Source organism: Scomber japonicus, chromosome 3, assembly GCF_027409825.1.
Source record: "Scomber japonicus isolate fScoJap1 chromosome 3, fScoJap1.pri, whole genome shotgun sequence".
NCBI lineage: Eukaryota > Metazoa > Chordata > Actinopteri > Scombriformes > Scombridae > Scomber > Scomber japonicus.
In genome coordinates, this window is record NC_070580.1 from 10,294,079 (window position 1) to 10,307,173 (window position 13,095).

Sequence of the window (13,095 nt, forward strand, 5' to 3'; positions counted from 1 at the left end):
ACAAATCCTAGCTTGTTTAGTTTAAATCTCAGCAATGGAGAAGAGAGAAAGAAAGAAAGAACTTGCTTGAACATTCAGACAGACTGGCCTATTTTTTAGTTTGTCATCAACCTGCAATTTGCTAGTATTGAATATAACCTGTACATTTTTAGTATAACCAAATGGGATTTTACAGATTGTGCCTGCCAAAAACTGATCCTACAAACTGTTTCTGCTACATATCAATCCTTCCCCCCCTTTCCTTTACAGTGCCTCTCAGTTTTCCCAGTGCAAATCTCTTGTCCATCTGTATCCTCCTCTGGCAGCAGCAGATACTGACTGAGATAATAGTGTAGGGGAACCGTGTTCTACATTGCCTCTGCTTCCTGGTGAACAAGGCAGACGGCTGCAGCAGCAGACAGTCATGTCATACTAGGGACTCAACTGGATCATACAAGCTGATACCAAACACTTCCCAGTGGCTGTTACTTTTCAGGAATGTAGGAACAATAAAATCTGGATGAGGGAACTATGAGGTGGTATGTGATGGCTGAACGTATTGACTAGCTACATCCTTGCATGTATGTTTGAAGGGTTAGGGTTAGGGTTACACTGCTGGACACAGACAGTTAAAAAGGTGCATAGCTTTCATTATTATTTCCTTTCTTACGCCTGTGTAACGCTAATATATGTCTACTATTGTGTATGTGCGTATGTTGCCTCTTCACACAGATACACTACTTTCTACCCTGACCCCTGAGCGTATACACGAAACGCGAGAGGTGATTCCTCTGGAGATACGATGAGGCGAACGTTTCATGTGAGCCTCATCGTCTTTCCATTACACTCGATAATAAAGAAGTGTGTGGATCAGACAAGAGGCTCATATCAAATCAGGCCTGGAAAAGCCAATTACACTGACAATAATCTCTCGCTGTACTGCTGCCGGCATGTCTTGCCATACAAAGCAACAAATACCTGAAACACGACCAGTGATGGGGGGAAGGAAGGGATGGGACATTTAAACTGTAGTATATTTGTGTATACTTCATGATTTGAGAGCCAGTGTGTTTGGGGTTTGTTTGTTGTTGTGTTTGAATTATTATGCAAGACTTCATTGATTTATTTTCAGAGTGGATTAAAATGTTAAAACAAAAAGGACAGCGCAAAGCACTATTGCTGCCCTTGCATGTGTCATACTGAGGGAGTAATGGAGGTGGACGGCAAAGAGGGAGCTGGTGGAGAGGAGCTAGTGTCACAACCCATGACCCTGTGCAAATCCAGGAGGCTGCAACAACAGAGAGGGCAGGAGGCTTGTTGGATGTGACAGCTGGGTCTGACTAAAATCTGAAGGTTAATGTGAGTTGTTAAGGAGCCTACGGCCGTGCTGGAGTGAACACAAGCTTCAGGAGCCTGAGCACGAGCATTATTATCCAAAGACAGGTCAAGGGAAACAACTGGATGCATAATCACACACAAAGTGGTGCTTATATATCAGCTACTAATAAATGTTAAAGTAACCTATTTGTCTTTGTGATGAGGGGCGAGGGGTAACTTTCATCTACAAACCAAAGTCATGTCTTTGTTTGCTAACTGTGTACAAAGCAAAATTTGAGAATTTGAAACATCTGCAATCCCCTCATAAAACCTGTTAAGTGTGACGACTCAGATGTGTTTTTAACATAATTTGTCTGTTAATGAATTTAATCAGGTTCAGTTTGTGCTGTAAGGGTTAGGATTAGGGTTAGGGTCAAATATTTCTACACTCAAAGAAATACAGTAGTGCAGGTTTATTTGGACTTTGCTACCAGCTCCCTAATATTAGCAACATTTAGCTGCAAATTTGTAGTTCTCCTGTCATGTCTCATGTATTATCAATTGCCAATGAGGTTGGGCAGTTTTCCCAGTGTTTGCTCTGTAATTGTACAGGCCTGGATGCCCGCCAATGAGAACCCCCCACATGGCCAAATTTTTATATATTTAATTTTTTTTAAATAGCAAAAAAATAACACTTAATATCCATTCATTCAGAAATCAATAATCATTTGCATGTGGGAGCATCTGTGCGGTTCTAAAATGTGAGTCAACTTTTGTGTTGTTGCCTGGGTCCTAATGCAGATGTGATGTGGCGTATGCTAGCAGCTAGCAGCAGTCAACTGAGTGGAAACCCTGGTTTCTTTTTATATGTAATGTAAGATGATCAAATAGCACGTTAGACCGTTTAAACAATCTCCTTACAGCAGAATTGGCATCAACAATCATTCTTTCCATTCTTCACAGCCAAAAGTGTATCTGAGCTCTAGTTAAATACTATGCTATACGCTCTATAATCTCAATTTCTGACAAGATTAAAACCTTGTATTTTAATTTAGTATGAATCCTCATCTTATATTCATTGAACCTCTATTGGTATGACAGATTCTTAATTTCAGTGCGCATTTTGCTAAACGCTTTGAAATGTATGTTGAAGCTACTGAATTATCGCTTCTCTACACGTGTCTCCTGTGAATCGTGTGCCGCCTTGCAGTGACTCACTCACTTAATGATGTGAGGTGCACTTCGACCACCTCCAGCTAAAGAGTGGATGGGGAAAAAAAGAAAAAAAAAAAAAGAATTTTCCAAGGCTTTGGCATGTTGTTTGTTTGCTTGCCATCATTTCTTACTTTGCTAATATATTTACAGCAACAGCCAAGTGCTCCAACTGCAATTAACCTGTGTTTCAATGACGCAGGCTTAACCTCGACTAGTCACTTCAAAAAAATATCGCCAACATTAATAGCCTGAGAGGACAGGAAAGGGCAGAGTGTTTGTGGTGTCAGTGCACGGCTCAGAAAACACGAATGGTTTCATCAACCGTATGTTTGAGTGGCCTCGAATAATCCCCCAGCATGTGCACACATAAGCGCCAGGGGAGCGTGAAATGAGGGAGGTCTAACAGTCACAATTTGCGACCGCGTCGTATCTCGGCGCTGGACGGTGCTGTCTGTGATGGCGACACTCCCTGTGAGGTCTAGGGGAAGGATGGGCAGATGGAGAACTGGAATGGTGGCAGAGGGTGGAGCGGGTGACAGCAGATGGTTTGGATGGAAGGAATCTCCATTTATAATGCTGAGTGGAGCAGAAGAGAGGTTTAGTCAGGATAACATTGGCTAGCGGCGGCATGCCACATAAAATATGAGGCATTATTGTGGGCTACTGATCCATGACTATGTTCAAACCATGTGTGAAGTGTAAACACAGCACACTGCTCTCATGGCATAATATTTATAGCTTGAGAAAATCGAGGGTTAATGATGCAGCCAAGACAATATTCTAAGGTTTTTTTTCCCTCCAATTCCCTGGATACATGTAAATGGATGCAGGGACTTGCCTGAGTGCATCAATTTAAAAACAAGAAGAAAAAAAAAACAGCCTGAGAGTAAAGTTACAAGGGAGCTAGAGTGATAATCACTATTCTAACAATTTTCTTCCAAAACTGTGCAACAGAGAATACATTTACATTTCCTTTCATCAACAGGTGATGTAGCAGAAACATTCAGCGGCTCCTATAGAGGCACATGAGGATAAATTAAGCCCTTCTTTTTTGCTATGTCCTTCCTCTCGGTGCTTGACTTCACAAGGTCGCTCAATCACGAGCAGCTCCCCTTCCCCCCGTGGCATCTAAAGGCCCTATCTGATCGCTCGCTGGCTCCCTCCTGGCCCCATGGTGTGAACCAGGTGCTGCGATGACAAAACGCTCCTGGCAGCAATAAGAGAACAGAGAGTGCAGAGCTCAATTAGCCCGAGCTCCAATCCCAGATCCTCTATTGATTTCCCACGGATGAGGAATGGCAGACTGTAGAAAGCTCAATCAGACATGCCCATGGGACCTGTCTGTGTGGGAGTGCGTGTCTCTGTGTGTGTGTGTGTGTGTGTGTGTGAGAATCAACACGGAGGCCAACTGGAGCTAAGACAAGGTGCCGGGATAAGGTGAATACATTAGCAATCCATAGTCTTTATGCATACATGATGGTTAAGTAATAGTGTTGTCGACTGATGGTGTGGTGGAAAGCGTCATCACTCTTTAAAAAGCATGTGACGCTGTCCTAAGCCCCCAGATCAAATGGGAGGAGGAGGAGACAGACAAGGCATAAGTTCCCTGAAGGGCGAATCAATCTGACAAGTCATCAGCTCCATAGTGCATCTCTGGACAATTCCTTCACTTCCTCAAATTAACCTTCGCGAGAGGAATGAGAGGGAGAATGTATGAGAGTGTGACAACCCTATTTGTCCTTCTCTTATGGTTTGAAGGTGCAAAGTGTACTTTTTTGATTTTTTTTTTCCTTCCCCAAATTCATGATGTGCGCATGCATTTGTTATCTGCGTTATGACAGTGCATGGATGTGTTAGGACAGTGTATTTTTGAGTTCAAGAGTTCGGTCGGCAGGGGAACGCGTGTGTGCATGTCGGTGTGTGTGAGAGACATGAGTGAGTGCTATTGTTACCTCGGGTGGGACTGCCTCGTCTCAATACACAGCTACAAAAGTTAAAAGTCTGCAACTCTGTCTGAGCTCAAAGGCAACTGTGAAATTAGAAAGACTAATTGATTTAAATGCATGCTAATAATTGTGTCCTTGTCTTATTACATTCTACATTCATGCACACTCTGTAGCTGAAGCATTCTTTCCCTAGACAAGTCAGGTAGTTTGTGACAGAACCTAAATGCTCTAAAATAACAATAAAACTGAATTTCAAAATCTTGTTAGGCTCTTCCACAGGCGTACATCATTGGAATACAGATTTACCCAGATTACCCTAACCTTTACATTGCATTCAAAGGTTTGAGTAAATCTGCTCAATAATATGTCAATGATTCTGTAATACAGTAAAAATTAAAGCATATTCAAGTATACAGAACTGTCAAAGCAATGGGCTCCAAACATCATCACATAACCACTTGTAAGCATTTGTAACTACCACCCTGTTTAAAAAGGAAGAAATCACTAAACACATCTTTCCAGCTTTTGTGGAGTAATTTCCAGAGAAGTGGGTACTTGTTGGTTGGTTTTCATTCAACACAAAGTCTGTGGGATTGAGCTCTGAAAACTGTGAAGGATATGCCCAGTCAGTTTGAGCTGTCTTTCACATTCCGTTTTAAGTTGTTATCATGCTGAAGTACTGAAAAGCTCAGCTGGCTCTAATCCTAATGGAATGGGCATGCTCATGATGATCATACAATTTTATTTGAAGCTGCTATGAACCTGGTGAAGACCTTAAACTTCATCACCGCCGATTCAGAGCAGGTAAAACCCATAAAGGCGGCGGCGCACTTTGGAAGAGGGACAGTGTCTCTCCAAGAAGCACTAGTAAAGAGTAGATAGCATTATATTATAATGTCAAGAGATTTTAATTCATGGTGGTATTTTCAGGCATTGGTGTAAGTGAGTTGATAATCAATAATGTGAACTGCAAAAAGACTAGAGAGCAGAGCAATCCAACTTTGTAAAAAGCTGTGTATATAACACATAGTGAAAATAGATATCAGATTCCTTCATATTACAATTACAGAACATATACACTTGATATATGAAATGTTAGGGGGGAAATCCACACTAATTATAACACTGGCTGTATGGTGAAACAAAAAACCTGCAAACAAACAATTTGCATGCTAGATGAGCAACATGCTTTAGATTCAAACAATATGCTGCTTTGTTTATAATTTGCATATACACTATATATAAAAAAAACAACCTAAAACATTCTTTAGGGACTACGTGTTCAACCACGCTACCAATCGACACTTCAACCTGCTGTATTTAAAAGAAAAAATGAGTCAGTTGCCTACAGGCTTGTGCATAAAATATATAGAAAAGATGGAAAATGTAATACAGTTAAATCAAGAAAGAGTTGCTTCTGTAAACTGATGTCATGTTTTAAAATATGTATATTGACTATCAAAGTTGAGCCTTGAAAAGAAATGGTTTGAAATCTGTTGTGTTTGATGTGTCTATGTGATGTATAGGTTTTTGAGTTCTGCACTCTGCGTCAGTCTATAGATGAGCGCTTCACTGTGGCTGCACAATTGAGTTCTGAACTGCTGCTCTATGTCTCTGAGGCATCCAATGGACAACCTTGAAATCTACACACACACACACACACACACACACACACACACACACACACACACACACAATCACTACTGTATATGTACTCAAACTTTAAAAAAAAAAACAACCCACACATTAATACACTGAGCTGAAGAGTTTGTCCATATGTATGTACACACTGAGCATTTACAGATCATCAGGCTCATGCTGAATACATTTCAAGGACTAACATCAGTGCACTATAACACAAGCTTGCCACACTGCTGCAGAGATTCTAAATGTAGTGGAGCTGAAGAGGTCCCATGACACACAAAAACCCAACCCTATATCTGTCACTAAAGCAGGAGTTTAATGCACTGTAAGCAAATCTGCAGGAAAACCATTATATGAGGTAGAGGCTCTCTCTCGTAATGGTAAACCAATACAATGACCTGTGCTGTATACATCTGAAAAAAATAAAAATGAAATGCATCACCCTGAGAGCCACTTCTCCTTTAAAGCACACAAACCTCCCTCCTATACTGTCATCCTGTAGCAAGCAATGTTCACTCTTTCAGTGGCCTGGCCTCGATATGGCAGCCCGAGCGTGTTGGCTGGACTAAGTACTAGTCCCTCCATGGCTGGCCCCTATTTAGTACTTGTGTAATATTCTGCGCTCTGGGAATGAACTCCATTACTGTGGTAGCTTGTTTTCTCCTTTCTCTCCTTTTTCTCAACGGCGTTGCATCGCATGGTGTTTATAACGCAGGGGACCAACGGCTCTCGCAGGCCCTCGGCTTCAGGCGGAGAGGTGATTTCTTTCCTTCTAAAATAACACACTATTGGGGGGCTCTCGCATCGCAGGTGACTCTTGTGATTAAAAGTTGTCGGTATCCCTTGAGGGCTGCATGTGTGTTTGTGTGTGTGTGTGTGTGAGAGAGTAAATGTGGAATGCTGTGTATGTATTTACACCTATTTTCTCTTGCTGCGCAGTGAGTGAATGAAGTGTGCCATTTCCATCTCAGTCATGTGCTGCAACACCCAAAGGACACAGTTGCGTAAAATAGGGCCGCCTCACCCACTCCCCCCATTCCCCCCTCCCCTCCCCTGCAGCCTGAAGACAAGATGATGCACTTTTTGCAACACGGCACGGCACACTTTCCTAGCTCACCTGCTTGGACCGGAGTTACTGTCTTTCTGTGACACTGTACATGTTGAAGCACATGGGCTCAGACATCTCCATATGGGGATGAGAAAGGCAGTGCCTGGGTTCCTAGAGGATTTAGCTAGCAGGCATGAAACTGAAAGGAGCTCCTCACATTGACTTTAACAGGATTTAGCTAGATGAAAGGCAACAGGGAAGAAAAGAGAGATACAAAAAGGGGGAGAGAGGCCAAGGGAGAGAACGGAGGAGAAATGGAAGGAAATGAAGGAACCGCAAGAGGCAAACAGTGATAACTAGTTGGCTGGTGGACACAATGGGAGGCCACAATAAGTGTACGGGTATGAATCAGCATGTGAGCAGTGTTGAATAATACCAATAAAGGCTCTTTTTCACAGAACACAGAAGCAACAGTGTTGGAATAGGTAGTAATAGTAGTGTGCTCCCTGTGGTGGAGATAGGACGTAAGTAGCAGGCAGTGCTCAGGAGTGTCACGGCAACAAGGAGGAAAGTGGTTACAAGGGGACCACAGGTGAGTTAAAGCGGAATCACTGAGCTGGAAAGAAGGAAATAGCACATAGTTTTAGCTACGAGGGCTGACACACTGGGGTACACGCATAATTATCCCACACAAACAGCGAGGGGGTGAAAATGCAAGGGGGAGCTCAGGAAGACGTAATACAATCACACACAAGCACACACACACACACACACACACACACACACACACACAGGTGAGCCTCGGCATTCCAAATTGAGATCACACACACACACACATACACAAGCCGGCGGGAGCTGAAAAGATGTTTTGTGATCAACGGCGTGATTATGCAACAACATTAACACAAGTGTACGAACCCACCTCCATATTTGCCTGGGAGGTGGGTGACCCAGCTGAACTAATGCTAATGTGCCAATCTGTCCCTCTTTCACCTCAGAGCGCAGCATCCTCACTTTGCATCCCTATACTCAGTCTGCTTCGCCTGAAACCACACAGCAGCAGCAGCAGCAGGATGAACTACAGCAATGTGTGACAAACAATCCTACAAGTAGCAACCAAGAAAAGCACACACACACACACACACACACACACACACACACACATACAGATGTACACACAAGCTTTAACGCAGATAGACATATTAAAGTGTGCACACAGATTAGGGGTGACACAATATGAAGGTTTTAATGATTATCATTGCTGAAAAATAAAATGAGTTGATTGCATTATTTCCTAGTTATTATATGTTGGAATGCACTTTGTAAGAAAAAAAAAAAAAGTTGATGTTGATTGTTTATTGAAACGCTTCACAACTGATGCTCAATCACCATCCTTCATTCCTACCCTGCAAGACATTACTGTATCTATATTTTTTTCCCCCATATTCCATATTCCATAATTACCGATTTAATTTAGCTGCAGACACTGTTACATTCTCACACCAACGACGAGGGTGCGTTTTAGAAAAGAAATGTCATTATTTACTCGAGCAAATCAAAATTACAGAAAACTGCCTTAAGCCCTGAGAACAAAATGGATGTCGAGTTGGACAAAACATCCATCTGCCACTTTCTTTACGGCGCAGGCACAAGGCAATAACGAGGTTATTTGGTATTTGCTGCCTGCTCCTGCTTCATGCCTACAGGTGATGTGAGGGAAACCTCAATAAATTCAGCCATTCTGTCAACAAACTGTTCTATACGTGGATATGAAGAAAGTGGAGCTATTTATTTTAGCATGGAAAATAAATATGTCCGTGCCTAAAAAAAAGCCCTGGGCCTAAATTCAAACAAAGCTGAATAGTCTGGTACACTCAGCTGAGCTACATAACATCTCACACAGTTAACACGCACTCGGCTACACACTACCTTATAATTTTTTTCTTTTTCTTTTCATCCAATCATTCCAATTTGACGTCCCCCCCCTCCCCCTCCCCTCCCTGCTCTCCACTTCAGATACAGTATACTCCAATTTCATTTGTTTTCTCTCTTTCTCTGTCACAGAATAGTAATGTTTAAGGTAATGAATGCTGTAAGGGAAGGTATCGGAGAAGTGAGCAAACAAGAAAAAAAAAGAAGAAAAAAAAAAGAAAAGAAAAAAAGGAGGCTTTGTCATCTCAGGCCCCCGTCTCTGCTATTCAGTGCCAGCAGTACACTCACATCACTTCCACTCCTCTCAGCACAATGAGCCTGAGACATCAAAGCCAGACGACTGAGAGGGAGAGAGAGAGAGAGAGAGAGAGAGAGAGAGAGAGAGAGAGAGAGAGAGAGAGAGAGAGAGAGAGAGAGAGAGAGAGAGAGAGAGAGAGAGAGAGAGAGAGAGAGAGAGAGAGAGAGAGAGAGAGAGAGAGAGAGAGAGAGAGAGAGAGAGAGAGAGAGAGAGAGAGAGAGGGAAAGAGAGAGAGAGGGAAAGAGGGAGACAAAAGCGTAAAAAAAAGCGACCGAGGAAGAAAGATTTCGAAAAAAAAAAAAAAAAAAGACAGACGACGAAATACCTGTTTTTGTGGAAATGTATGGTGTAATTGCAGCGTGATATTTACTGCTGTGCTGCCTGCTTGGGCCGCTAAATGCACCTCTACACATAAACCATTCTAATCCTTCTAGTCTAAAGTCGTAGTGGTCTAAATAAAATAAAAGCACATATTCATGTATGCAGCGTTCTTAATGGCCATCTGTACGCCAGCTATCGCACTCATTCCATGCAGTAAATAAGCACTTTTTGCTGAAAGAAGAATGCAGGTTGTTTGTACATAAACTGTAAACAGTAATTACGGGCAATGCAAGTAACTCAGTGTGACTGGGATTTCCTCTGTAAACAAAGATGGTATATTTAAAAGGCTATAAGCACTAATTGCCGTGATATGTAAGGCAAAGACAGAAAACAGCACTCTCACTATAACTTAGTGACACATGCTATCAATCATTCTCACCTTGTCACATGTATCTAGCCAAGGGCGTGATGTCAATTTCTACTCAGATTTTGGAGTATGGGAGAAGTAATTTATGAAAAACAAACAAACGGGAAAAAAAACAACAACCCAAATGCAAATGTGCAGCTCTCACTCTCTCTCTCTCTCTCTCTCTCTCTCTCGCTCTTATTGTCAAATGATTAACATTCCCTTCACAGATCAGAGCAGGTTTCTCAGCTCCCCTGGTTGAAATGCTAATGGTGCTTCCAACCCAGTTTAATGTCAATCCTATTCTACTTTTTTCTCTGTTAGGGAGGAGCTCCCTGTCTCTATTTCCATACACAGCAGCAGGAGGGACAGGCAGCAAGCTTACTCCCCCATCTGGATCTGGGGAATCAGCCCAAGACAGAAAGAGAAGGAGGAACAGTAGGAGGGGTGTAGGAGGATCCTCTTGTCCATGCCGCAGTTTTTTTTAGGTTTTTTTGGGGGGGGAAGTGGAGGTTGAAATGAAGGCCGACTTTTTAAAAAACGACTTTGCATCTGTTGAATTCCGGCTCGGTTTTTTAAGGAGATTTAATAATAACAAATGACGGCCTCATACCAGGAGAAAGTGACATGTCTTTGTAGTTTTTCCTCTCTCCCCTATTGATCGCATTTCCGTTTTATCCACTGCATTCATCCCCTATCCCCCCCCCCCACCACCACAACAGACCACTGAGTTGAATTCACGTGAGACCAAATAAAATCTACACAGAGTGGAAATTTGAATGAGGCAATGTATCAACTGCTGGGATTGCTAAGCTTGGTGGGTTTTGAACATTCATCTATAAAAAAAGGTTTGCAACACTGGTCTATTCACTGCTGTGCGATAAATATGAAGCAGAAAGTCTTTGAAAAATGCTTCCATTTCCAGACCCTCATCACTAACAGTGAGTCACATGAAAATATTCTGCTTCTGAGTAGAAGGGTTAGAAAAAAAAAGAATTTATCAAGGATCCAATTATGACAGAATATCTACTTTAAGAGTAGAATGTGTAACAAAATATAGGATAGTATATTTGTCTTCAAATATTTCAAAAAACTGGGTGTTTAAATGAAGTAAGATATTTTTTTTCTAGCAACGATGGAAAACTAGATACATGAAAGTAGGGCATTTTTGGTCAAATCTCTGAACAACCTAAAGAAAGTGTGAGTGCAGTGAGGCGCCTCCTTCAATAACTGCTGTCGAGGTGTATTTGCTATAGTGAACCTGCACTTACACCCCAACGTGTCTGCTAAATGCATAGCCAGTATTAGAAAGCTGTGGTTAAATTGGGCAATTCCCAGGTGTGTAGGTGTCATCTGAAATGAGTGTAATACAGTTTTTTTAGTCATATGAGCGTGTGCTAATAAGGGGGGGGGGGGGGGGGGGGGGGGGGGCATATGAAATGCTCCTCTGTATTCCATTCAAACAAGTTTTGTCTGAGATGCTAACACAGAAGCAAGCGGAGATCAGTCCGGGGATGTGGGAGTGACAGCGGAGGGGGAATTAGCTGTGCGATGACTGTCAACACACAATCAGCACCGCAGTACCATTACAAGGCTCAAAGTGTTTAGTTTGGGGTTATTAGCTTTCTGAACATAGAGCTGAATCACTTGTGAGACACCCCAAGCTGCCACTCATCCTGAGACAGTCTGAGGCATACTTTGGATGAAATTTGTGTACTGTATGTGCATTAATTCTGAGTTGCATAGGGACCTGTGTTGATGTTAATGTGTGTGTGTGTGTGTCTGTAGATGCACATGTGGTAAGGAGTGTTTAAAAGCTGCATTTTACTGCATCGATTTATCATGCCACTGCAACTGAAAATGATGGCATGTAATCACACAGCCTCCTAGAGTCTGTTTCACTCTGTGAAACATGGACATATGCCAAGGTCCCCAGTCTAATGAGTGCTGTTGTCTCAGTGACAGCACACTAACCATATAGACAGGACTTTATGAATGTGCTATGACAAGATACATGACTGCAATATCGAACACTATTCAACAAGTGGTAAAATTGTTGACTTTGACTCTTCTTAGATCTGGTTCAGAATAAAGGAAGCAATGTGCCTTATCAGACTGAACCTAAATTGTTAACACACAATTCACTTTTTTCAACAGTTTGTTCTTACCTTGGGGTCAGCAGTGAGCAGCTTAAAGGCCTCATACACCTGCCTCTCTTTGACTCCTCCCCCGAGGTCCAGGAAGTTAGCTGGCTTTCCTCCGTGCAGGTCAATGATGTCACATGTGGCCATGGCCAAACCGGCTCCATTCACTGAGGGGGCACACGCACACACACACACACACACACACACACACACACACACACACACACACACACACACACACAAAAATCTGCGTCAGCTCACGTAAGGTGTAAAAAGGTATACTCCGCTATAAAAGGACACATAAAGAGCAGACACGCATTTAGTCAAATGGATAATGGCTTTCCAGAGTGAGACTTGTGGTGTCAGGTGTACTCATTTTACACATTCACTGAGTGTTAATGATGCTGTAGCCTAAAAATGATCTCTCGCACAATTTATTAAACCTATTCATTAACTTTAACAAAGCTAATTTCGGGCTCTTTATGTCTAGGCTAAAGTCCAAAATTGAAACCAAAAGATCCTGAGAGAAAAGAAAGAACGGCGGCAGCCATGAATGAATTAAAATAACATTACCGGCGCTGAAAAAAAAGATGACATGTACTGTAAGGACACCCACAAAGGAATCCAGCTTTAAATTATCTACCAAAAAAAGAGCAAATAGCTGGAAAAAAAAAAAAAGTGTCACACTTAAAAAAAGTGAATCGCGTGGAAATCTTCTAATCAGGAACATTCAATGCTTGGAGTCAAGCAACACAGAGAAAATTTGATTATGACTCCACTCTCGACTTCAGAGGAAAAGAGTATTGATTAAAAGAGGTTCTGCTCTGCTTTTTTTTTTTTTGTGG

General features: G+C 42.1%; 1 protein-coding gene across 1 annotated transcript in view; it reads right to left on the reverse strand.

Moving 5' to 3' along the window:
* The window catches only part of suclg2 (succinate-CoA ligase GDP-forming subunit beta), a 96,301-nt gene that overhangs the window by 31,737 nt on the left and 51,469 nt on the right, over nt 1-13,095 (reverse strand). Inside the window, exon 9 of the mRNA XM_053315137.1 lies at nt 12,275-12,417. Within this exon, the coding sequence (XP_053171112.1) occupies nt 12,275-12,417 (143 nt within the window). The remainder of the gene's footprint in view (nt 1-12,274; nt 12,418-13,095) is intronic.